Below are 27,427 nucleotides of genomic sequence, written 5' to 3'. Positions count from 1 at the left end.
AGTTTGAGCCATGTTGATTCCATTATCTGGTTCACCAGACAGCCACCCAAAAAAGAGACAGCAATAAACATGACTCGCTTTTACTGGTACAACCAATGTAATTTACTTCTTTCCCTCCAATTATAGCCTAAGCAAAACTTGCCATTCTCACAAATTATGTCAGGCTATAGAAAATAAAGGTCTCTTCACAACCCTGAACAATGAGTTACTCGAACACAATAATTTTGTTTTAGGGGAGAAAAGGCACTGAATACTATACATTCTGGAGGAGAAACCGCAGCGATAGGAAGGATACTGGGCTTCTCCTACAAGGTTCTGACTCAGTTCCAAAGGACAACCAAGAGGAAATTCTTCAAGGAAACAGAGTTGGTAAACACCGTGTTAATACCTAGCTATCAAAAGAAATACACAGGTAAGAAAAAAATCCTTACCTGAATAAATGAAATGGGTATGCACTATCATTTGGCTTCCTTAAAGAATTCCTAAGACTGAAGCATGGCAAAAGATAGTATTCTACCTTCCACGTTGAGAAATTGGTAATATTTACTCCTTCTAGTACAGGAAAAACTGATTAAAAGTGGAATTGGCAAACATCTGCCTGTGACTGGATTTGTCTCTGTCTGGATTTCCTAATATTTGCATGGTCACTGGAGCACACACAGACTCAACAGTGCCAAGTTTTCCTTCAGCCAATATTGTACACTCAAAAGGTTTTGTAAGTGGGGGGTGGGGGAGCAATCAGTACATATCTGTTGGGTTCAGAAAGCTGTACAACACAAGAAATCATTAGTTACCTTAAAAGAAATATATTTTAAAGACTAGCATCTGGTACAAAAACATACTTCCCAGGGCAAATTGCAGAAGCTTGTTTCAAGTATTGGCACACTATTTTAACCAAGCCCAGTATAAAAGCTAACGTATACCACCAAACTCACTCCTGTGTGTGGCCTTATTACATACATCACACATGTCATTTTCAAGAAATGAAGCGTAAAAAATTACATTTAAGAGTAAAAACTTAGGAGCATGCTGGTTATCCAAATGCTGACTTACATTTACATGTATAAATATTGCATTCAATGTTTGATCAGTACAGGTCTTATGAAGGGAGAAGTTCAGTGCAGCAGCAAAAATGTTTAGGTCTGATTATAATGATGACCTGTGCAATGGAACAAAATGTTCTTTTTGTAAATAAGGGCATAATAAAAGTCATTTTAAGAGAGATCTAAACTCCGAATTCAGAGACAGGTTAGAATCTAGAAAATAAGACAATACCACATTTTAAATCCTATTTTTATGGATTCTATCCAAGCTTCAGTGGAAACAAGTTTGGTAGGAAATGCTGCCAGTGACAGATGTAGAGCATTCTTCTAACACTTTGAGCTGCTGACTAATGAGTAGGCGTTTGATAGGGCAGTTGAAATGAAAACCGGCTCATTAATCCAAGCCTATGATTTAATGTAAAGCTAGCTAAAGAAAAAAATTCACACACTCAAGCAAAGTATTTTTCTCTATAACCTTTTTTTGGTATTTATTCACTCACTATCATGTTTCTTAATCTTTAAAATGTTACATAGTAATCCAGACTGGATAATTGCTAAATATTTTAATATTAATGATTTGATAATCATTAAATATTAAAATATTTACTCATTTGATAGATCATATTTTCCTGTATGAACACCAAACAGTTGCCAGTTTTTGCTTTAAGAAATGTATACACTTACCACACACATATTTTAATAATTCTTCTAAACATTTAAAAGAAAAATAAATACAGGAAAGTCTGTTTATGCAACACTATGATAATGTTTTTAAGATCAAAGTTCAAAGACAAAGTTACTAAATTAACATGGCAAAGAAAGTCTCCACACTTCATGATACAATACATACGCTCACTGACACCTAACCATACTGATGCAGGAAAGAGCGAGCTTCTGCAGTATTTTCCATTATGGACTTCTTGTTTCAATAAATTCAATACAATATTGGGCTACCAAAAATGCTATAAAAGCATGAACGCAGCTAGGACCAGAAGGATAGCACTTAGCATACTGAGTTAGTTCGATGTAGTTCGCGTACAAGGGAGAAGAGCATCATCTGTTTCACAAAACTGTATTCATCGATTTTTGCATGAGAATTAATTTGTTTTGCCTCAGTGTTTTGCCTTTTAAATGCATTACGTATTAGGGCAAATTACCTTTTATAGTAGCATTATCTTGTTTAATCTACCATCTTACTTTGCATAAAATACTTTTAGCTAAACAGTGATGCTACCACCTTGCAGCCAGACAAAATTCCTTAATTGCCATGCATGCACACAAAGAAGTGTGATTAAACTGGAAAGGCCGAAGTACTGCACCTTTGTTCTCTACCTAATTTACAACTGGCAGGAGTAGGTTTCTGCGATGAAAGTGACATTAAACATTGAGATCTCCAGTCTCAACAGCTTGTAAGAAAAGTGCTCCTCAAAACCCCAAAGTAGTCCATTACCGCTATGATTCCCATAAATTCAATTATATTGCATATATTCAGTCTCTTTTGTATCACGAAAATAGATACTAGTTTTAAATAAACAGGTAACACACTCTGCTTGAGTTTGAACTTACCCTGATATGAGTTTGTGGAAATTACCAACATATATGGTTGAATTTCTCTGCAGCACAGAGAACAATACTTGATTTGCTTTTTAATTTACCTTGGTATCAGTTTTGCTTACTTATCTGTACTTTACAGTTGACAGAAACACACAACCACCTTATATTTCTGACCTCTTGAGAAATTCTTGCTTTTTCCTCCTTCCTCATGGTTACAACAGTTTTATAGATGAAAATTTGGTCCAATTGTTTTTTTAAGTATCAGAATCTTAAACTGGAATCACCTCTTCTGCAATCTTGATTCATTAGACTTTAATATTGTACAGACAATGAAAACAGAGCTATCTCCTAGACAGCCATTTATGACTTAAAAACATTAGGAAAGCTTTAATAACACTTGCCTCCCTATCAAGGTCCTGTATCACAGGCAGACAAGTTGAGACACCACCCTGACATTCTCCTCTTGCACAGAACAGACTCAGAATTTGGCATAGCTCTAAAGTCTCCGCTTGAAAAAAAAAAAAAAGAAACCATGCACTCTGCATGAAATGTGCTCAGAAAAATGGCACCCTTATGACCTGTCATGTTATTTCTTTTTTTTTTTACCTCTTTTTTTTAGATAGCTATGACTGATAGTACTTTTAATGTTGAAATTAAAAGTCAGAAACAGACATCTCTACCAGAAGGTCAAAACCAGGGCTGATCAACATGCACAGCAAGATCTTCAACAACGAAATACCAGAATCTGTTTAATCATATCATACGCAGTTATTCTACATTAAGAAAACAGCACAATATTCCATATTCTAGACTTCTCAGCACTAAAAATTAGTATGTAAGTCCACATCTGTCAACGTAGCTCATTTCTTCCTACCTTGATATATACCTTCATAAGAATATTGTATCCACATTTTTGAGATCAAAAATCCAATTCCAAGAGGTAAACAGTAATTCTGTAAATACTAGGAACTGTATTTGAAAATAAAGGTGAATTGCAATCACCATCTTTAAGATTACATAAAACAATGTTCACTTTTATCTAAAAAAGAAAACAAAAAACCCAACCCCAAACCCACAAATAAAACCATGACGCTGGCATCACAGGAGTCCTCTATAAGGCTATAAAAGGATTCTATCCAGCTTTAAAAAACATATACAGAAATGCTACAAAAAAGCATATTTTTGAATCACGCCCAAATTTACATATGCATGACTAACACATGTTCATTGGAAAATTTTGCAACACTTCAGACTATTAACAAGCACTGACTTTTTTTTTATTTTTTTCAAATTTGTTATTCTAGGACTGACAGAGAACATTATCTTTTAATGAATATTACTTGCAGGTTAAAGTTAGATTTGTGACACAATCATATTTGACAGTGTATGAAACCTTTTATCCCAGTCAGGGCATTAAGAATTCTCATTGCAACATTCTCTTACGTATTGTAGGGATTCAGACCACATCCTTAAAAATCTCACCACTTTGTACAACAGTTATCTCCAAACGCTGCACATTTACACATTTTACTAAAATCAACACATCCTTGCAAAATAACATGTACAAATACAAGTACGCTCACCTGTTTGTACTGTTAAAAATCTCTAGTAGGATATAAACTAAATGTATATAATGGGCAAGGGAGCATCTTAGAAATACATAATTAGCAAGACTGTACCATGGGGAAAAAAACCTTGTCAACCTGTAATGGAAGTATTACTAAAATTATAAATTCTTATGAATATAAATTGTCATTTTTAATAAAATGTACATTTTTGAATCATTAAACTTAAATTTTACTTTTCTGTATTAATAGTCTTGAATAGAAGTGAAACACATTAACATTTAGGTTGCTAGTTAACCAGTTATGAAATGCCACACTGCTGGCTGTTCCATTTTTTTGTTCCTTTTTGATCTTGGTCAATTACTCAGTGAGTCCATCACAGCACCAACCTCAGTCCTGCAGATGCCGACACTCGCCCACTACTCTCACATGGTAAGGGACAACTATATTCTCAGTAAAATTGGAGAGGAAAAATAGAATTTTATTTTTTAATTAAAAAAAAAAAAAGAAGTTACAAAAAACATTCCAGGGAAAATTCAGAAAACGTGAAGTCTGATCTCCTAATGGTTTAGACAGCAAACTAAGCTTACAGAATTTACAAATGTTTGTGTGGTAAAGTTTTCTTAATATACATGTAAGAGAATGAAAAAAAAAAAAAAAAAAAAAAGGGCAGCTAGAGCTGGAAGTAAATGCAATTACCTCATTAAAAAAAGAAAAAAAAATATCCTTTTCCCTCAGCATTAAACCCAGATCTTTTCTTTGTTTACAATTTTAGACTTCATCTGTATGACGGTCTTTGGATACTAACTCCATGAGAGCTGAAGTGAAAATGTATTATTGCAGCCATCAAGCGCACAAGCAACAAGCATGCAATTCATAACATAACACTCTCAAAAGTTTCCTCTCAAAACTGAACAAACACAGCTAGATGAGTAGCACATATACATCACATATTCAAGCTCTAGAGCTTTTTTCCAGTATATAATGTATTTGGGTGTCAGAAGTTCATAGAGGTAACCTAGAATCAAGAACTAAAGTGAAGATGACCCATCAACATCACCAGAAATAAATGCCAGCACACAACAAACTAAATCACAGACACTGTGGAATTATTTGCTAATTAACCATGAAAAAATTATCCATTATATGACAATGAATTCAAGCTGCTTGCATAAAGCTGAAGTGGGTAGCTGCAAAGAACACAAGCTACTTCAGTGTGTCAGTGGTCAGCTACATACAAGCTTGGATATGGTACTTTTTAACATATTTATTAAATATTCATATTGAATACATGCTGTTTATCTCATACAGAACACATTCTTAAATTTGTAAACAATTTCAATATATCCTAATATATCCTAAGTTACAAACTGTTTTCTTAAGAAAGCAAAAATGAAGAAACTGGTAAGTTTCTGAAGGCTGGAACACCCTTTGCCATTTATATTTGATATAACCAAAGCATTAATCTGCAAGTTTTCAAGTCATAATAAAACAAAACACACCTTTAAGGCCCATAAGTAATTTTTTCCCAATAAACAACTGAAAACAAGAGTCAACTTCCTGTAACTGAGGTACTTGTACTACAAATGTTAGCTAACAAGGAGAACTGGATAAGCAGAAATGAACACAAGTTTGTTGGCATAGAATTTTTCTTTTTTGGTGAAAATAGGTAAGCTCTTTTCAAGACGTTTGACACAGTTCTGATGGCACTTCTCCAGAGATACTTCTGGGTTATCTGTGGGCAGACAAGCTACCTGTTCTTCCCAAATTAAATCAGGTTGCATTGCACTGTGCTGCGGGGAGCTTCGTCGGCTTGCAGCTTTGCTAATATATGGATCTCAATGCTCCACAAACCCATTGCATCAGAGACTTCTCTTTTCTATGTTCATCTCTATTCTTAGAGCCTCATAACTCATAATTTGTTTCCTTTTCTTTTTGCATTATCTGAGCTATCCTGCTCCTCCATTTCCTGAATAAACTGAGGGTGTACAATGTTAATCATAAGCTGCTCCAATGAATATAAATCATACCACACTAATACCAGTCACCAGGGCAAATAGGCTGGTATTTCCAGAAGCCTATCATCAGCACTTTTGTGCAACGCCCAAGAGAAAGTTCGCAGCATGCCTGAAGACCAAAAAGTATTTCCTAAATAAGAAACCTTGATGAAAACCCACTTTGGCAGCTCCTCCTTTCCCTTCCCACTGTTTCAAGTGATCCGCCGACCTCAACTCCAGCCCTATGGCACAGAAGCAAGGTGGTTATCTCAGCAATACCGCAGGCCATTTAGAGCTCACCAGTTACAAGTTTTCACAGATCTAATACAGACCTTAAAGTATGCAAAGACAACCCCATTCTATATGGTCATGTAAAGTACATCCCACCACACAGTAGTCAACCCAAAATTTATGAAGAAAATATACATCTCTTGGTCTACTACAGATAGAAGAAAGGTTTCCCAGGTACTGTAGCCATAGAAATACAGCCACCCATTACAAGTAACTGGAGTTTGAAAGCTGGTTAAACACAGCTAACCTGAAGGACGCTACGTTCTTCCCAGCGCTTCGTAAAAGCCAAACCCGCCTTAATCATCTCAGTCCTTTAAATTACAGTCTGCCAGTCCACTTTAACTCCTGTCCAGACACAGACATTAAACAACACACTTAAAGCTGTCCAAAAAGAAAGTTTCCCAGCTTCACTTGACCCACTGAACACACACCAAGTCACGTATCTATGTACACATTAGGAGAACAGGGTGACTGGCCAACAGCATTCTCAGCAACCCTAATAGGTGGGAATTAAGTCACAAGTGAGCACGTGCAGTGAGGACAGAAATTATACAGACACCTGCTATGATCCATGAGACTGGACACAGCTTTATTAATAAAGGTAGTAATTACTACCCATCATTAGACCAGCAATTGCACCAGTGTTTCATAACAAAGTTTGACCCTCGACAGCTTGGGGACACACATACAGCAGACATCCACCAGAGGTAAGCTCAAGATCTTTTCTTTTGTTTCACTTGAGAGTGGGGGGAGTGATTGGAGACTGAAAGGCAAATATAATGCATATGGACAACAATACTTCTACCATTTCTTCACATCTAGGTACGTTGTGTCAAAAACACCAGAACACTCTCAGAACACACCTTACACAGTTTTTAAGACTTTTTTTTTTTTACCCTCCCCTGACCCCCCCAAGTCCAAGCAGGCATTCTTCTGCCCTTAATTGGCCTACTAGTTTAAACTGCAACAGAGCCAAGGTGGAAACAGATCTAAAACTTCACCTCACCCACTGTAAGATGGATTACTTTCCCCCTCTCCCATTTGCACTCATTTTTCTAATTTCCAGCTCACTGTCGACTCTGCTTCTAATTGCATGCTCAGTTTTAGTCTCCCTGAGCTGACAGTCCCAGGCACTACCAGAAACATACTATTTAAGATAGGACAAAATGGAGGTTCTAGACCAAGTAACAAATGTTTTTCTTTGTGGCTGAGTCTTTGAACAAAAGGTTATGCTAGTCAATAAGACTGTATGCGTAACTTTTCATAAAAATCACTACTTTAATTCAGTGTCATTTGCTTATGTCACACCCTGGATGTGACAGCTTGTGCATGAACCTATTATGTCAGTTTAAAAGATAGGACATATTATTCCTAATCTGTGGTGCTAAATATTCTTATTTACAAATTTAATAAAATAGATTGAAATTCACTAATTAAATAAACAGCAGTTAAGTCTTGAAAAATTTTAAGCAGCAGCTTGTATACAGACTGCTATACTAACATGATGGACAGTATTTCATATTCTTTTTGTAAAAACAGTATCTGTGTGAAGAGAAGAATGTTGCAGTCTAATTTGAGCTGTATGAAAAGCAGTATAATTCAGATGGGCTGAAAAGCTGAGTTTCTTATTTTCAAGAAACACTAATGCATTATATCAAGAAAACAATGACTGGAGGAAAAAAGTCTTATCCCTTGACATTTTCACATTGCCTACACCAGTACTACTCAACATTTCAGCAATCTATTACGCTTTCACTGCCAACTTTGAACACTGGAAAGCAGTATGCATCGCACTTGAGAACAGCTTTTTTTTTTTTTTTTAAATAAGCCTTCAGATCAAATTATTGCTCATAAGCAATAGATCAATACATCTGACCACATCTGGAAAATTCTACCCTAACACTACAAGCTACCATAAGCACACTATGCAAACATGTATCTACACAACAGACAGTAGCTAAAATAAAGGTGATAAAAGCTGTGTAAGTAAGAGAAGACACATCAACTATCATCATCTTTTCATCACAGATGGCAGTAAATATAATTGTAAAAGATCACAAAGTGTTAAAATTGACAAAGGAAAAATTCATATTCACTAAAAAGACACCACTCCGCTTGACCCATGCTCAGGAAAACCAGACCAATAAATAGCGATAGACCAGGTCTTCTCACAATGCCAAGAGATATTTTAGCACAAAGTAGTGTTTGAGCATGCTGCACTGAGGACAGATGACTAATATTTTGCACAGAGCCCCCAAATACTCTGCTTTTATGTGAGATGAGTGCATATACTTTCACATAGACATTTCTGGGTTGAAGAAACTTAGATATTTCCTATACTGATTGCCAAGAAGGCAACATGCTGGAAGTCCTTATGTAAGGATTGAAAAGAAAAAAAAGTGTGTTTGAGCGTGCAAGCATGTGCAAGTTTGCACATGTGTATACTTGATATATAATGTATGCTCTCCAAATATAAGTAGTATGATAGTTGAGATGCTTCTCTGTCTCATGCCCAAGATCCCCCACAAGAGTCATTCTAATTTAGAAAGACATACCTTTTAAAGCTGGCAGTTTTTGAAGCTCCCTGTTATTGCTAACATTAAACCTTGAAGAACTCTGCCGCTTTTCCTTCTTCAGTACTGTCTGTGGTGCTGGTACTTTGATTTTAGACAGTTGTGCTGGGGGAGGAGTGCTGTTTGATTTTTTGTTTGACACCTGCACCTGTTTAAAAAAGAAATGAAAGCAGTTAATTGCAGCTGAACTTAGAAAATCTTCTAAAAAATGATTTTTGTTACAAAAATAAATGAAGCGAAATAAGCTTTTAAGCTATTCATCATCCTCTGAATGTATAGCTAGCTATTCTTCTGTTCCATCTTTTCAGTGTTCATTTCTGTACTATAGCCCTCAAATAGATGGGAATAGATCACCTTGTTACATGCACTAGCCCATTTATTTGAAGTTACCAGCCAACTGAAAAGAAATTTTCAAATAATGTAGTTCCTCAGCTACTCTCACCTTTTCCCTGAGAAGTCCAGGTCTCCAAGGTATCTGGCTGTCTAACTTCAGCTTCAAAGGGATCACAGGACCTTGTCTATTTACAGCAGGTGAACCTTTCAGTGCCTATTTGTACTGTGCCTTGCTGCTAGTGTCCTAAGCTTGGCTAGGGCATTCGGGCTTTGATATAAACTTAAAGGAGCAAGTCTTATTATTCTAGTAGCTTCAGCAGCTTCTAAAACATACATGAAGATTTATAGCAGTTTACTGCCTACTCAGAGCAAGCTGCTTTTACTGTAATAATTCTTATCAGATTGTCACTGTACCTCTGTATAAAGTTTATAACATAAAACCAGAAAAATGGTTCCCACCTATAGGTTTTCAGTTTGCTGTTATTTCCCAGACTATACTTGACAGCGCTCTCTCTCAAGCTGAATAAAATGCATCATTAACAAAAGCCTGTCAGAACTTGTGATGCTGCCTTTCTCATTCCTTTTTTGAAGTAGGAAAAGCAGGTTTAAAGTAGGCAATAGTTAACTTTTTAAATATGAATAATTTCATGACGTTCTTTACAAGAACGATAAAACATCTAGGAGTGACCCACACTAAAAATATAGAAACAGCTGAGCGGGACATCTTACTGTAAGTATTGTAATTCATTTTACAGGACCTTAATTTGCTATAGAAGCCTTTCAAATTTGCAAACTATTTTACACTGAAGCACACATCTGAAAAAACACCTTGGCACTTTTCCCTTACAGGAAAGACCATATTCTCCTTTTCAGAAAGTGCCCACGTGATAAGAAATAGGAAAAAAAATCAGATGGGAATGGATTCAGGATGGAAATCAAGTTGTAATGCTGCTACTTTGACAGTCTGAATGGATTTAATTAGAGTTTTGTTAAGTATAGTAGATATGGAAGCAGTGTTTCATTCCTGCACGAAAAAACATCAATGGCATTTTCATAGGGATATGGCTAAAACAGAAACCACTTTTCCTCATGTTCTAAAAAGGATTTCCAGAATAGCTTATTCATCAATGATTTCCACATGGTCTGGGAGTGTACACATTCAGTGCACATGGAAATGTTACCATACATACAGACTCTAAAGGTAGATAAATTTAAGACAGTAATTTTATTCAAATTTTGTTCTAGTAGCATAACTGGGATAGAAATGTATATGCTTCAAGAATAGATTAACAATTGTGTTCTATTATACACACAGGACTTAATATATTGAAGATATCACTGAAAGCAACATTTAGTTTTCATTAAACACATTTAAGATTACCATTTTGTGAATTTAATATAATAGCAAAACTCCTTACAGCCTTATAGAACAAATAAGGGAGACAATATACTGAACACTAGAAGTCTTAAGTTACCAAAAATACTCTAGAACTTGTTTCAGTAAAAATGGCATACATCGGCAAGTTAAAAGCATTCATGTATAAGTAACACCTGTTACATCGCATTTTTCAGGCTACTTAACTTTTTAATCCCAAACACTAAATGCTTAAAATCTTTTTGCTGAAATACAAGTGATCTACAAGGTAAATTCTATTTATTAATTAGAGTTAAAAAAAGGCATTCCAAATAAAAATATGAATAGACTAAGCAGAAAGAAAAACAGCACTGAAAATTAGGAAGCAATGACTTACCATGTATTAAACAATAAAAGCTAATTAAGATGCATGATAAACACTATTACTGTACAGGATTCCGTACTTTCAATATTGTACTTGAGCCCAATGGTGTTTTTCTGAACTGGCTATCTTCCACTGCCACCTGTTTTTTGTTAATTACTTGGAACAGGAAAAGCTGCTTTCCCGTTTCCTCTATTCCCAAACTTGAATTAACAAGTGCTCACATGTGCCTGTACACATGCGCACACTATGGTATTCTAAGGTAACACACACCTCAGGGAACCAAGTGTTCTAAATTGCAGATAAACTCTAAAATTAGCCAAAAGTGGTTATTTAAGAGGATGGGTAACATTTCTAATTAGAAATGTTGAAAGAAAGCATTTTTTGTTGCTATGGCAACTTCCCACCTAGCAGCGATGACTCCAGCGTAATTCTAGCCCTGAATCGCCAGCCAATTTATCCAACAGATTTCCTTCTCCTGTCTACCACCAACCATGATCATCCCTGCTTTTCAGCCATGCTCCAGTCATTCAGCCAGCACATACCAGAAAGCTGCCAAAACAGTTTCCAGTTCATTATTATTTGAATACTACACTACACAGCTGTACCCAATGACCTCTGCAAGTGGCACTATGGTGCTACCACAAGAGAACTGGCCTCCAGAGCTTGCAGACAACCAGCCCTTGGACAGAAGGGCACCTGGAGAAAGTGAGTTAAGTCAACTTAAGCCACACAGCTCAGCAATTTTAACCACCCCTCTAAAGAAAACAAATTCAGACTAACAATTCTGTGTATTCATTTGCTGAAGATTTCAAGGTAACATACTTAACTTTTTATGAAGGTACAGCGCTCATTAGTTCAGATCGAAGAGCCAAGCTCAGCTTCTTCCTCCCAGTAACAAATGAAACTACTTCAGAAACCACAACTCCTGAGAATAACTGATGGACATTCACCTACATCAGTGAACAATTCAACTTATGTGACACCACAACAGTCAAACTACAGATATATTTTTATCAATTCTCTTCCTGTGACTGGAACGGGAAATACCTATTCTTCCCCTTGTTCTGGCAAACAGCTCCCTCCTACCCAAATGTTTATATACTCACAGACACATTCAATTCCAGAAGTGCTGATAAACCCCTAAAAATGTGTACAAATTACTCTGGGAAAAATGTCAGATTGAGAATGTGTTTCTTCAGATCACAACTAAAACACAACCCTCAGATTTTCTGATCCATTCAGTTTTTAAAAGCTAGAGCTTTACATACTTTTATGAACGTTAAGACAATCAGGAACAGTGTGATTCTGACTTCCAACTTCTGCTTTTAACAATTGAAAAAATAGAGTTTATGTTCCTCAGTGCCCTTGAATAAGCTTAAAATGAATTCAAGAGAGTGAAAGGCAGGGAGGAGAGGAGGTTTCTTGCCAGTCACGAGAGTTCAAGATAGACAGCCCTTGCATCCCTTCTTCCCTTAAGTCCTTCCGCATCAAGCAGGATGTGGTACATTCCTTGTCTTAACATCAGTGTTTTGAGCAAAGGTGGATCCTTCATCCCCCTGACTTGTACACAGGCAACTATAGATCAGAGCACAACACTAAGTTTGTGACCAGGGAAGAAAGATATGAGTAGATCAAGCACATCTACAGTTACAGTCAATTTTTCTTTTTAAACTAAGCTGATCATCAAACAGCCCTGGCACACATGGCAACTTTTACTTTTGGCCAGCCATCTAAGACATAAGAGAGAGAATACTGGGATTTGGAAGGAGGGTCTACCCTGCATCCCATGTGTGTCAACAAGTCTTTCAGAAGATCCTATTCTTCCCTTTCTGACAGTCCCCCAAAAAACTGGTATTCAAGCTACCTTGACCAAACACGGGCAACCAGAACTCTGTCTGACCTTACCTTTCGAAGCACACTCACCAATAACTGAATTAGACCAAAGCACACAAAGCCGCCTGCTCCACAAAATCAAGAGCCTAGCCAAGCCTAGAGTGGGGTCAACTCTGTAACGATGCAGCAAGCTTTCATACTGCTTCTGGTTAGAGCAGGGTGAGGATTTGAGGACGACAATAAAATCACCTGGATATATCTGCCATTCAAGATTAAAAAAAACTGGATGGCTTACTAGTAACAAAAATCAGATCACCTCCTAAGAACAAGGCAAGAGAGATTCTCTCTCTCTCTGCCTGAAGAAAACATGGTGCTAGGCAGCACCCTATATGGTGTTTCTTGACACAGATCAGTCTAACACTAATCCGCAAATTTGTTCCCTCTAGTGGGTATCACCACTGAATTCAAGTTTGTATCAGTGTGTACACCACCCCAGGATGGCAGCAGCAAGCCACATACCAGCAAGAACCTTGATAAAAAACTCTGGACTACAAAACCTGGATAGGTGAACCTTGTACCAACTAACATATGATTAAGACTCCCTGTGAAATGCAGGTACACAGAGTGAAAAGCACAGAACACTTTTTATGAGAATCATTAGTCTGAATCTGAGAACAAAAGGAGAATGCTTATATTAATGCAGAATTAATCTCTTCCTTCTTTTCCTTTCGGTATGGTAAGTAGCCCCCATGGACTTATTTTTCATTAAGATAAACAGAGGTCTGATCTGTAGCACCCAGAAGAGCTCATTTCTTGCCAAGGCAGCCTCACAAGGAGCTATGAAAGCATTCTGGATTATATCTAAAATATACTTACAATGAAACTGAAATAAAGTTTACTGAAACTAAACAAAGAACATAAGAAAACATGAAAGGGACATTTACAACTTCATTTTCAAAACGGTATGAGGGCCCAGTATGTAATCAAAATAATTTGGCTAAGAGGTTGAGGCCCAATACATAATCAATGTAATTAGGTTGAGAAGTTGAACTTAATCTCTTGAGATGAGAACTGAAATCAAAGATCAAACAGTCAAAATGGGTGGAGAGCAGTTAAGAGCCTTCCATGCCATTTTTTCCCCCTCTGCAGTAACTTCAAAGTAGCGTGAAAATTTCTGAACACTCCAGGAATCTTGAACTCTGCCGCAGAGCTCCCTCCTTTGCAGATCTTCATCTACTGTTTTGGGGGTGGGAACAGGGACAGATCATATCTGGCATATGGCCCAGTAGCCATCAACCTGGTAAATATATTCACAGCATACCTGCAGGAGGTGGGATGGTAGTGTTAGATTAGCAGTTGGGACCAAGGCTAGTTGTTCAAGACAACACGCTACCAGGAGAGCAATATTTGTCAGCTGATAACAACACAGCATTGAAAACACCACTAGTTCAACATGCCTTCCAACAGGACAACATCAGAATAAACTCTTGTTATTATGGTATTAAAGATATGGCCTGACATAGCTATCCAGACAGCCTGCAGTAATTCAAGTTCATGCCAGTAGCCCCCAATCACTGGTAAGGAGTTTGTTATGGAAGAACTAGCTACGATCTTATAACATCAGTATTCTCAATCTACATAGACTCAGTGCAAACTACACAAAGCTTGATATGGATTCTTAATAATCTAGACACATAAAAAGGGGCATTGATCCATAAACAAGCCAGTTGAAAACAGCAGGGAAACAACACGCTTGCTGGGTACCATTCTGGATGGCAAATGGTTCCGAGGTTCTCACTTTGTTGAAGATTCTTGCTACTATGCCATTATTGTTCACTAATTTCACTGCCACAAGACTGTTTGGACAGACAACTTATGGAGGAACCTCTGGAGACGCAGCTTATGGTGCTGAAGGCTTTGGCTGGTTTCACACAGACCACAATTTACATTTCTATTGTTACTCCTCAACAAAATCATTTGCCAGAATGATACCTAGATTGGCCTGCTAGAATGATCTTTGCAGCTGCCTTTCTAGCAAGTATGTTTATTATGATTAAAGACTGTCTCAGCAGTTGAGATATGCTGAGACTACCACTGGACTATCCAGTGTAACTTACATGTTTTTAGTTGGTAAGATAGCAAGAGCTGCATGCTAAAGCTTTGAGGATCCATGTTATTATAATGATAAACAAAAAGATTAACTTTTCAACAGGGTGGTGATGACAAAGTTTATATATTTTAGGACACTGTAATCAGCACTCACTGATTTACATTGTAGTACTTGTTTAGCAACTGTGATTTGCATTTACATATAGCAATGCTACTGCTGGCTATTCTTGATGTCTAACTATGGAGTTCCATTAGTGTTTTGTCAGAGACAACATGGAGTTTGTTGAATTGCATCAGTGACTGGGAAGTTCCCTATGAGCAGTGAAGGTCATCTGGCCCTCTTCACTGTGGAGGGGTGGCCACGGCAAGTTTTACAGTCACAGACCATTTTAGAAGACTGATCTACAACTTGCTGAAGCTCTTCCGCCCTTCTTGCTGGCGTTTATTTTTCACGACACAAAGCATTGCTTGTATTTCCTGTTAGCTGCTTACACACAGGGCTCAAATTTTATCTTCTAAAGAAATGTATCATCACAGCTTTGTGCAACACACTTGACTTGCAACACATCAAACCAATCCTGACAATTGTCAAAGATGTCTCAGCTCAGTGTACTGCATCCTTGACATTCTTGCACTGTAATTTTACATTCATAGTTAAACATCAGTAGCATAAGGCTTGGTTTCCATGTGCTCCTTGTAAACTTAATTTTGTTTTAACTCGTTTACTCCAGGAACAAACTGACATTTGACTCCTTTCAGTCAGAGATCAGATCTGCAGCCTGAGGTTGTAGACTATTGGCAAAGATGACAGGGTGCCCAGGCTCAGACTATAAGCGGATTCATGCTGTTTGCATTTGCTGAAACACCACCATGAGTGAGCACCTGGTACTTCACAAACATAGGCAGCAAAGCAACATTTGTTTCTTAATGCATCTTCTATAATGAAACTTCAAAGAAACAAATGCCCCCCAGAAAAGTAAAATTTGTTACCTCCAACCATCAGTTAGCTAATTAAATATGATTAAAACCAGATAATGTCCTAAGTATTGTTTCAAAACATTATATAAATACAGAGATGAAGAATCTGAATAAATGATGGCCTGGCTTAAATTACTTTAGTTCTTGATTTTTACTTGTAATTTCTCTCTGATGAGCCTAAACCACCCTTTTACTCTCACAAAAACCCAACAAAAATTACCTTTGTGCCTCTTTATATATATGTATATATACACACATACATATATGCACACATATATATGTAAGGTTCCCACATTTAAAGGAAAACACACACAAACTCACTTCATTTGCTTTAAGCCCCAACTCTTATACTCTACCGTACGTTTTAATTATATAAAGCTACTGATGAGCTATGGCTACTGTATATGTGGCTTTACCAATGATATCTGTATTCTTGTGCTCCCTGATCCATTCACAATAGCTTCTCGCTTCACATAGTCATATTGAAATCTTTTTTGCTTCGCCCCCTGCCCACCAATTTGGTATGTGTATTAGATGCCATATAAGAGAGTTATAGTCCATGACAAGGTTCCTGTACATTTTAGTAGTATAATAACAGCCCTGACCACTTCTAAAGAACTGTTACACCAAATCATTTCATCTTTGGCTCTCATCATGCTTTTATTTTACAAGGCACTAGAAAAGTTTACTTTTCAGTACTTCAGACTGCTAAACTAAGCAGTGATGAGGAAGTGTATTAAATTATAGTCACTGTAAAGGTGTAGCGAATGATAATATTTTGCATTCATCTTTTAAGAAGTATATTCAGGAATGGGGCAGGATTTTTTCCCTAGAATTTTTTTTTTTTTTTTTAAATTGGCCCCCAAAGCCTGTTGGGGGGGAATACACAAACAAAACCAAAGCCTACCATCCCACTTGTAGAATTACAAATTTATTCTGGCTTCAAATGAAATTGAGGGGAAAAAAACCAACCCAGATTTAATGTTTGTAAAGTCTGTGAAGATATGGGTGGATTCAACAACTACCTGGTTTTTCTTACTATTTGTATTCTCTATGGGATAACTATATTAATAATTCTGTATTACACACATGCATTAATGAACACCTGAGTCCTCTCAAAGTTTAAGGAGTGGCAGGCCTTAACTCTTATGAAAAAGCTTAAGAGAAACAATTTGAAACAAAGGATGAAAAGGATGTTTTCAGTTTACAAACTGCTGATATCCATTTTTGAAGGCCACTTTGCTCCTTTTGATTAGAGCAGCCTTTGCCTTCATTGCTGTGTTTCCATTCAGGAAGGATTCAGAGTTTAAAAGCATGATTAGGAAGTAGAGGATAGCAAGTACTGAAACAAACTACAAACCAAAGACCTCATACATCATATGTTACACAAGTAGTTGTCAGCCTTGTGTAAGAACTAGAAGGGCATAGGATCCTGTTTTCAGAAGTATCTCCTTTTAGGTAACAAAATACTTGAATACAGCAGTGTTTGGTACACTTTAATTAATTCCATTAGTTTTAAAAGCATAATATTATAAGTTGCATAACAAGCACTGTTAAGGTAATCTCTTTCACTATTCAGTATTAAAGTATATTTGCTCTGGATGCAGAAGGAAATCCCAATTCCCAAAAACAAAAAGGCAAGATGTCAATAAAAATTGGAAATAGGAAATTACAGAAGTTAAAAACAAACAAAAAAATGCATAGCTGCTTTAAGAGTAACACATAGCGCATCTTTCTAGTCAGCAAATAGCACCTCATTTACTACTAAAGGTGTATTCACTTGCTACACTTAAGTATTTTTCAATGGTTACATCAACCCATTTAAAAAATCTCTCTAGTGAAGAAAATCAGAACTGCAAGCCACGAACAAAAATTAGTTTTCAAATTAATTTTTTTTAAAGAAGTTGGCACACCGATTTAAAGACAAACAAACAAAAAAACCCCAAAGCCCACAGACTTTATTTACATAACTGATACAAAAGAAAATCCATCCTGATTTTATATGTAGTTTTGGTTTAAAGTCCTGTTTTGCTCATGTTAGAAGTAAAATCCCAAACCAATAGCCCTAGAAAGCTTCAGAAAACAGAAGGTCTAGCACTGTCCATTTATAGCCCTTCTGCAATTCAAACTTGAGAGGACTAGTTGTTCAAAATTTCAAGTTTTTTTCATAATATGAGTATCTCTCTTCTTCCAAATGAAAGACGACCAGTTTCCAAATCAATTTTATCTACTGCATGGGACTGACTCATGAAAACACTGGCTATTCCGCCTGTCAGTCCAGCTGGGACATATTACTGAATACATACTGAAGAAACAGCTAGGGTGCAGCTAGGTTTGTTATGCGCTGTATACACCAGACAAACATAGCTTATCAACTTGGTCCACTGAAAACTTGGGGGGTTGGGGATGCTTTATTACAGGCTATCAGCCATTCCTGATCTAGATGGCTATATAATTGGCATCAAACTGACAGTATGGTAGGGAGTACTACCAAAACCCTTAAAACATTGTTTTATGTTACAAATAAATTAATACTTAACTTCAGGCATTAATTAAAAAAGATAAATCCAATCTACGCTAGATGTATCTCTTTGTAAGAGACATCTGCTTCTATGAAAAACAACAAATACAGAAGAATCTTATACCTCAAAGATGCTGAACTCAATGCATCCAGAAATGCTGTGCCACTGAGTGACAGAGGTTGCCCATCTAACAATAATAATGGAAAAGAGCTTAAATGACAGCTGCTTTATACAAGTGACAATAAATATATATATACACACACACACTGAATCACATGCAGGTACAAATTAGCATACTAAACAATTAAAACAGGATAATCTCAGCTGATTGAAAGAATGTTCTGGGGCAAGAAGATATTTCCAGAAATTATTTAGGGGCAGTCCTAGTCCTAATACATGTGAACAAGGCGGGGAAAACAACCCCAGAACTTTTGGAAAGGTATTCTCCCCAACCCGACCTTCAAACCTCAAGCTCCTCTGCTGTAGTCCCTAATGAGTTGCCTAATAAGTACTTATCTGCGCTAACACTTTCAGGTATAACTTCAAAAATTCTGAAGTAGAAAAATCTAGTCACAAGCTAGACACTGTATAACAGTCTCCATACACCATCTTCAAGATCAGATATGTTTGTTTCTCAGGGTTACTAATAACCATTACAGCACCTTAAACAGCATTGCAATGAAAATCACAAACAGGAAACATAAGAAAAATAAGCAACAGTATATAGAAAATATGGAGTCAACTTTCTAAATAACTTGCTGCTGCTGATCACAGGAACCTGTTAACACAAAAAATGCTGGATTTATTGCTTTTGTCTATTCCTAGTTTTCCTTTTAACGTTAGGATACTTCTACATATGATCTCTGCTAAGAAACCCACACAAAACCATCAACGTCACTTCTACTCCCCATCTCTTTTTAAATTTGTTATTTTTAAGGAAACACGTGCACGTATGATTGCCACTTATCAGGCACGAGTAAAAGAAGTAATGAGAATACTGATAGTCTTTCCCCACTGTGTGCTGGCTAATATAGGAAAGGTGACCACAGAAAACTGGATAGCCACCTCTCAAGGTTCTTTCACAGAGATAAAAATCCTTACTTTTGCTGAACTATTTTAAAGGACGGCCCATTAAAGAGAGATTTCTGTAATTTCATTACCATTCCCCAAAAATATTACCACTGTGTTGAATAGCTTAAGAAATTAACTTTTAAATAAAAAAGGCTTCACAAAGCAGGGAAGAAAAACCTGTGAAAACAAAGCCTGACAAAATTGCTGCACTGGAAGCTATTACCAGTGTGTAATAAACCTACTGAAAAGTGATGGCTGCAAGACAGTGGCAGGACAGAAGCATGGATCAGTACTTAACAAAGCTTTTTAAAATTTTTTTAAAAATTGGTTTCAACAGTGATTATAGTCCAATATTAGCAACACATGTTGTCAATAAATCAAGCAATTTCTTGCACAGTAAGAAAACTGGCCAATGCAGTTTGTGTTTTATTACATTTTGATTTGTCTGTATTCAAAAAACCACACCTTTAAAGCAGAAAGAACCAACCAGGGCAGCACATGGTAACAATGAGATAATATACACAAACACACACACACACACTCCTCAAAGCACATTAGTCTTCTGTTTGCTGTTCTGCATGGCAGAAGAACTTGAAGAAAGAGTTATGATTTCTGTTCTTGTTTGTTGGAAGTCACCAAGCCAATACTTTCTTAAACAACAACAGCAGTCTTTCCCTTCTACAGACTACCCAGCATCTAGATTCAAAATTAATACAATTTTAAATTTATAAGTTTCATGCCTTCTTAAACCAGTCCAGCTAGACCTAGAAGATGCTATCACTCCCAGTCACCTACTACTGCCTTGGATGAAAGGTTACCAGCTACTTCTTACCCTTCCATCCCCCAGGTGAACCACAACACTGAACTGTCCAAGTGCTCCTAGACCATTTCAGTGACTGGTGAAAAGTGCAAGTTCTAGCACACACCTTCCCACAGGCAAAACAGACAGAAGCGTATATAGGGTTAAAATTTTAACTTTCTTCCCCTGTGGCTGCTTTTGAAAACTACTGTTAAAGTACTGTACTTGAATTTTTAGAAGTGTTAGGTTTTTGCTAGAGATAGAAAAAGGTAATATTTCTCAACAATCATTAACTATTACCAAGCCATCTCTTTCTAAAGAAATTAGACTGACCATAAGTCACCACTGCCTTAACTCAAAAGGACATCTCCACAGCCCTGCGACAAAACAGAACTCTACAACAAAGTTTATCTGTGAGGCAAGTAACTCCTGCAAAGGCCAGTTAGGTCACAGGGAATATGTCCACAAGTTACCAAGTGTTGGCATAGCCAATCCCCACACCCAGGCATTTTTTTTTTGTTATTTGTTTTTGTTCTGAGTATAGGTTTTGGGCACTGGTAAACAACCACCCCCAAGTATTTTACCAGAGTAGAGAGACTACTCCCACACAGAGGAAAAACAATACACAACAGATTAAGTCTTTGTTCACAACCTGAAGACACTAATATCCTGGACTAATTACTGAAGAGGTTACACTTAAAGGAGTAGATTCAACTGTTCTGGCAACTATTTGAGGTGAGGTGCCCTCACCTCATACATACTGTGCATTTCTGGTACCTCTGTCACAAAAAGGAGAACAGAACACAGAAACAGGACAATCAAAGTAATGGAAGTCTTCCCACCTAGGGGAGATTAAGCAGGGCTTGGGGGAGGGGGGGGAGGGGGAATTTAAAGACGACAATATAAAAAAGTCAATTAAATTATTAATAATATGAAAACAATTTTACACAACACCTCAGCTAAGCAACCTTCTAAGCCACACACTGGCTTAAAGAAAAGCATACCAGGATGGAAGACCATACATCTACTCTGTTTCTGAACCTCTCTTCTTGAGTATCAGCTCCTGACCACACCGCAAATAAGAAGAGAAGTCCATGTTGCTTCACATATAGCATGGCTCTTTTGGTATTACATCAAGTAACCAAGGCACAGGTAAGGCAAGAAGAATCATCTTGTAATCTTTCCCCTAAACATCTGCTTGGTAGGAATGCTGGAGACAGGAAAATAGGGAAGATGGACCTTGCTTTCAAATACAACTACAATGGGATTCTTTGAGATTTAAATGAAGAGGCATTTACTTCAGTAGGTCACCTGTGTGCTGCAGCTACTCTTTAGTACTTCTGTACATGCTTATGGGCTACTGCTGTAATTTTCAGACTGAGACAAGCATCAGCTTAAGTCATTTTCACTCCCTTTCAGCATGGGCATCCTGACCTGGCACACCAGAAATCATTTCAATCCCTTTTCAAACTTGCTGTACAGTTTCACTCAACTGAAATCTCGCTTCCCTGACTGCAAGACAGGAAAAACACGTGTTCATTTTTGTAAATATTAAGATCTGTTGTACTTTTTTATCTATAGAAGTCCAAGGCATCATGAATTTAGTTAAGTGCTATAAAAGTGTCTATAAATAAAGTATTTGTGGGATGCTGCTGCTTGTGTTGTCCCTGTTCTTTGAATAGCAGGCAGTTTCTAGTCTTTACAATCTTCCATTTGCATTAAATGCATATGCATTAAATGCATTTTGAGAAAGAAAATACTAAATGAACCAGCGTATTTCCAAATCTACTCAGTCTAGAAGTGGATTTTTACAAAGCCATGTTAAAAAACATGTACACGAAAACATGAAGACAACCTTCTTTAAAGGAAAAAAAACCCTAAAAATGTATTAACAGTGTGTTCCAGAATATTTATATATTTACTAATCTTCACAATGTTAACAAATAGCCTCCTTTCTGCTCATACGAGCACCAACTAACATACATCATGATTACAGTCAGCCACATTAGAATGCAAAGTTGACATTACTATTTGCGTGCAATTACTCTATTAATTAAGTTAATGAGTCAAGCACTGAGGTGTTCAAAATTGTATGGAGACTAAATAATGCCCACTGGGAATGGCAATCATACAATATGTGCCAGTCACATTCCCAGTCCCTTTCCCATTCTGCCCCTACTCACATATGATTAAGCATCATAGATAACATAAATAAACTGTACTTTTCATTGGGAATTCTACCTGGAACAATTGAAAAAGAAAAATGCATGAACACTACAACATATTCTCCTATTGAGATTCACCTCTCACACTTTAAGTTAAAAAAAGCTAGACCTGCAAACACAGAAAGAAATTACAAACAAAACTGCATATACATTTTCAGTTAACATTTAAAGCTCTCCACTAATTAACTATGGGAGCTTTACACTCTATCCTGAAGTACCAAGAAGGAATAAGAAAATCAGTTTTGGTCTCAGCAGCTTGTCATTCAGAAGCTTGAGAAAACAAGCAGCCAACAAATATCAGCGTCTTTGCTGTACAATGACAAGCCTTACAATTGCACAGGAACTAAAATTACAACCAAGAAGTAACACTTTTTAACATCACAGCAATATACTGTAAAGACAGAAAGTATCACAATGAAGTACATCTATTTACACCATTATAAACATCTACACTGATACATTTCTTACTTCATTCTAAGAGCTTTCCTAGTAGCTAAGATCCCTCCTAGCAGCTAGGTTCCCTCCACCAAAACTCAATCGCTCTTTTATCTGAATTTGCCAAAATAGTTTTACAAGTAGTTTACAAGTTTTAATGATCTTGTTAATTTATGACAGTAGCACGCATCTTTCTGCACAACAAACAAATGAGAACTCATTGAAGTGCATCAGAAAGAGTATACTAAATATTTCCACCCACCTACCCCCAACAGTCATTTCAGGAATGAAATGGTAAAGCTGGATAAGTATTTTGTTCTCAAACATTATCTTTCAGCATCAAGGCAAGTAGTTTAGAGGCTGAAATACATAAACTTTTCAGTGTAGCATTTTACTTTCAGGATGGGATGAACATTTTAAAGGAAACTTCAGAATCCACCTAAATGAAGCAAATCTACTATTTCTGAGTTTCTGGATTAATGTGGGAAAGGGAGTGAATAATGATTTAATTAACCCTTCAAGTCATTGCACCTTGCTGGTAGGCAAAACAGAGAGCAATGCAGAAGGAAAAAAAAAAAATCAGCATCAACAACAGAATCATCAGTCAAAAATGGAACACTCCATTGTATACCTATAAAAAGAAATCACACAACACCACAGCTGGCAGCCTTTGATTAAGCCTAAGGTCTCCTGACAATATAACAGACTACTGACACTTAACTGACATGCCAACATCGACAGTTTGAGAGAAGAGAGCTCTGGCAATTACACAGAATGATAAAAACTGCAATGAGCAACTAGAAGACAAGCCCAAAACCTCATGATAAGACTAGAAAATAAGACAGATGTACATCTCATAACCAAAAAGGAAACAGATGAATATTTAAGACTGTAGCAAGCAAGCATTTATTTACTCTAAATAAAATGAACTTCCTCAAAAGCATCTTCTCTGAAGTCTTAAAAACACTTTTTGTCAAATACCAGGGCAGTAGTTCCACAACCACTTTTCCTCAAAGCCACCTGTCGTGTCAAAATTATAACAATCTAGGAAAACTTAAAACACTCTTCAGAAGTCATGACAAATTTGCCTGGAAAAAACCTACATAATTTAGCAATATTTACCTCATGTTCTTGGTTATCTTGTCCATCTTTGCCACTTTTTCCACTCTTGACTGATTTTGCAGGTTCCTTAAAAAAAAAAAGTTTGCACTCTCAGTTACTTTGAAAAGCAGATCTAGATATAAGCTTTCATACAGGTAAGCAGGCACGGACAAAGAATGCAAGTGATTTAAACCATGTCTAAGAACTTACCTTTGCTGTCTTTGGTTTTCAGCTTCAGGAGTATTTATATTCAGTTTAGCTTTGAAACTAGCATCAGTGCAGTACACATTTTACACTTCAGTATTTTGTCTGTTCTAGGGGCTAGAAATTCTAGTGTTAGAAGTAGGCCCACAACTCAAATTTCTCCCTCCCAGCATTGTACTTAACTTGTGTCCTTCACCCACAGCACATTTTTGAGATTTGTTATTCTCAGAAAAGTAAAGTTTGAATGTTTTTAATATCAAAGGTGGCAAGGATAGTGGCAAAAAGTTAAAACAAACAAACCTCCACAAACCACAACACCCAACCTCCCTACATCTAATTTTAAAACGACGTTGAAAAACTAAAAGACAAGCAGAAGTCAACCAAACAGAACAGGTCTAGAGGGATAGCAGCTGGATGAGGCAGACTGTATACTTCACTGTTTCTGACTTCCACTCATATGGCTAATTGCCTATCACATAAAATAAAGTGCAATCCCGTTAACTTTCTGTTGGATTTAGAAGTTTTCTGCGACCATTACTTGTGCAAGCCCCTTTCGTGGCTGCCAGACAAATCACTCCCGGGAGCGCTGGGGAAAACTGAGGGAAAGTGGGGCCAAAGCTAGATCCTCTGTCATTGTCAGGAAAAGGATGTGAAAAGATTTCGAGTGGCGATTAGTGCTCCTTGAGTGCTTATGGTGCTGCCCCAAGCACAACTTCAACTGCAGACAGAGCCACGCAGCAGTGAAACTTCCCGGGACGGGGACCGGGCAAGCAGCTGTTGGGACAGACACACACACACCCCCACCCCCCCCCCAGCCCTGCCGCCATGAAAAACACCTCTTCCTCCCCCCGCAACACACCCGGGCCAGCCCCGAAGTAAGAGACACCCCCTCCCAGCTCACCCTTCCGCCAGGCACGGCTGAGGACACGTTTCCCATCCCCTCCCTCCAGCACTCCCCCGCACGCCAAAACCACGGCCTCCCTCCACCGACTCCCTCCCTCCGGCTGCCCCCAACTCCGCACCCGCCCACCGCGGGCTCCGCGCCCCCGCTTCGGCGGGGCGGACTCCCGGGGCCCGGCGAGACGATACCACGACAGCCCCCCCCGCACCCCCACAGGCCGCCACGGCACCCCCCGGACTAGGCCCCACCGGGAGGTGCCCCCTCCCCAGTACCCGACTCCGGGGGGGGAAGGAAGGGGGCCTGCATACAGCGGTGAGGGGAGGGGGCTGCCCCTCGCCCAGCCCTCCCCACCGGCGGGGAGCTCCCCGCCGGCCCCCCCCCAGCGCCAGGCTCCGCTCGCCGCTGCCTTCCCCCGCCGCGCTCTGCCCCAGGCCCCTCCTCCCCGCGGGGCCTGCGCCCCGCAGCCTCCCCGCGGGGCCCGCGCCCCGCGCCCCCCCCCCCCGACCCCACCGACTCACTTTCTCCTTCTTGTTTTTATTCGGCATGGCCGCCCCACGCGCCGCGGCCGGAGAGGCGCAACCCCCGGCAGCCCCGCTCCGCGCTGCGCCCGCCCCGCGCTGCCGCTCCCCCCGTCCTCGGCGACGGCCTCAACCCTCCCCCCACCCCCTTCCTCCTCCTCCGCCCCCCGCCCGCGGCGAGCGCGCCGCTGCCTCCCCGTTGGCTGCCCGCGTCACGTGAGCCGCGGCTCCCGCAGCGTCACCTCGTAGGCGGGGCTCGCGGCGCCTTCCCGCCCCTCACCCCTCCTGTCACGCTCCCGAGCGGCGGCGGCGGCCGGCGGGCCCGGGCCCGGGGCTCCCCCCCGCTCCGCCCGGGCTGTGGGGCGGGCCCCGCGGCTCCAGCCACGCCTTTGGGTGGGCCCCTCAGGCTGAGCTGTTCCGCCCCCGCCCCCGCGCCCGAATCCCGCCGCCTCTCTGAGGGGAAGCAGCGGGGCGGGCGGAGGTGTCCTCAGCGTCCCGGGCCTCCGGCAGGTTCTCCCTCAGCCGGTGGGACCCCGAGGGAAGTGAGAGGTCCCTGCAGCCTCCCGAGCCCGAGTTGCCTGCCGGAGCCCGCTCTTGAGTGAGAGGTATGGGCTCCGCTGCTGTGGATGCAGGGAAAGGTGGGACCACCGTGCGGGGTCCGGGAGCCTGTCACTGGAGAGCGGCAAATGTTTAAGGGAGAAAAAAATTATATAGGGCATGTCTGAAGCATGCTGGCGCTCTCATACAAATCCATTGTGGTCATCATCAGTTTGAGGACTTCAATATATGCTTGCAATATATGGATAAGGAAAAGGTGAGCTTTGCATAGTTGCAGCCTGATTTTATAATAGTATCTTTATCCCTTGTTTGTTTTTAAAACCTGTACCTGTTTTTAAAACCCACCTGTACTAGACATATTTTTTTTTCAAACAAATCACTCTTCATTCTCTCAAAGCCAGAATGCAAAAGTCAGAACAATCTTCTTAGACAAGAGAAGAAAGGTGCGTATACTTCATCTGGAAAATTTACAAACTGTGTTTCTGACATGGCCAGATTAAGCCCCAAATTACTGTTCGCTGAGGAAAAAGCACAGTGAATATTAATACTCATAATAATGCCAAGACATAAAGCATTTAAAATTTAGGTTGGACATGCTTATTAAATTCTAATTGTGCTGTGCCACTAAAGGATAGAAGAATTACAGCCTAATAAATACCAGCATAAAAGTGAAATGGATCTCTTTCCTTACCCAGCCTGTGAGCGTCAAAGCCAGCATGAGCAAGCGTCTGTGCTCTTATTTTTAGGAACTGGGATTTCTAATAACCACTTGTGTCTGATGTGATGATATCTAACATTAGCTTGCATACATTAGATTTGAACACTTTGCTTTTGCTGTGGTGAAAGGAGAAAGAAACTTTCCCTTTTCCAGGCACTGCAAATAAGTCCACTGACTATGAAGAGCTGCTTCCTCTTGTTTCAGTCCCCTTCCTTTCCTGCTTCTTAAGTGCTAGAAAACAAATTATGTCTGCCTCTTATCCTTTCCCTAATCTTCTCTGGTTTGAGGATTTAGAAATGAGGTGCAGTTATCGCTATTGTGCTTCTGTTAAGAGCCAGTCATGAATGAGATACTACTAAT

General features: G+C 38.9%; 1 protein-coding gene across 2 annotated transcripts in view; it reads right to left on the bottom strand.

The window, feature by feature from the left end:
• Window positions 1-25,839, bottom strand: part of PPP2R5C (protein phosphatase 2 regulatory subunit B'gamma) — an 84,966-nt gene extending 59,127 nt beyond the window's left edge. For both annotated transcript variants that reach the window (XM_050897743.1, XM_050897746.1), the window contains exons 1-3: window positions 25,792-25,839; window positions 24,190-24,255; window positions 9,006-9,171 (exon numbers count right to left, since the gene is read on the bottom strand). In XM_050897743.1, coding sequence (XP_050753700.1) covers window positions 9,006-9,171; window positions 24,190-24,255; window positions 25,792-25,818 — 259 coding nt within the window. In that variant the 5' untranslated portion in view covers window positions 25,819-25,839. The remainder of the gene's footprint in view (window positions 1-9,005; window positions 9,172-24,189; window positions 24,256-25,791) is intronic.
• Window positions 25,840-27,427: the final 1,588 nt, after the last annotated feature.

Source organism: Gymnogyps californianus, chromosome 5, assembly GCF_018139145.2.
Source record: "Gymnogyps californianus isolate 813 chromosome 5, ASM1813914v2, whole genome shotgun sequence".
Taxonomy (NCBI): Eukaryota; Metazoa; Chordata; class Aves; order Accipitriformes; family Cathartidae; genus Gymnogyps; species Gymnogyps californianus.
This window is presented reverse-complemented; position numbering and strand designations above follow the sequence as displayed.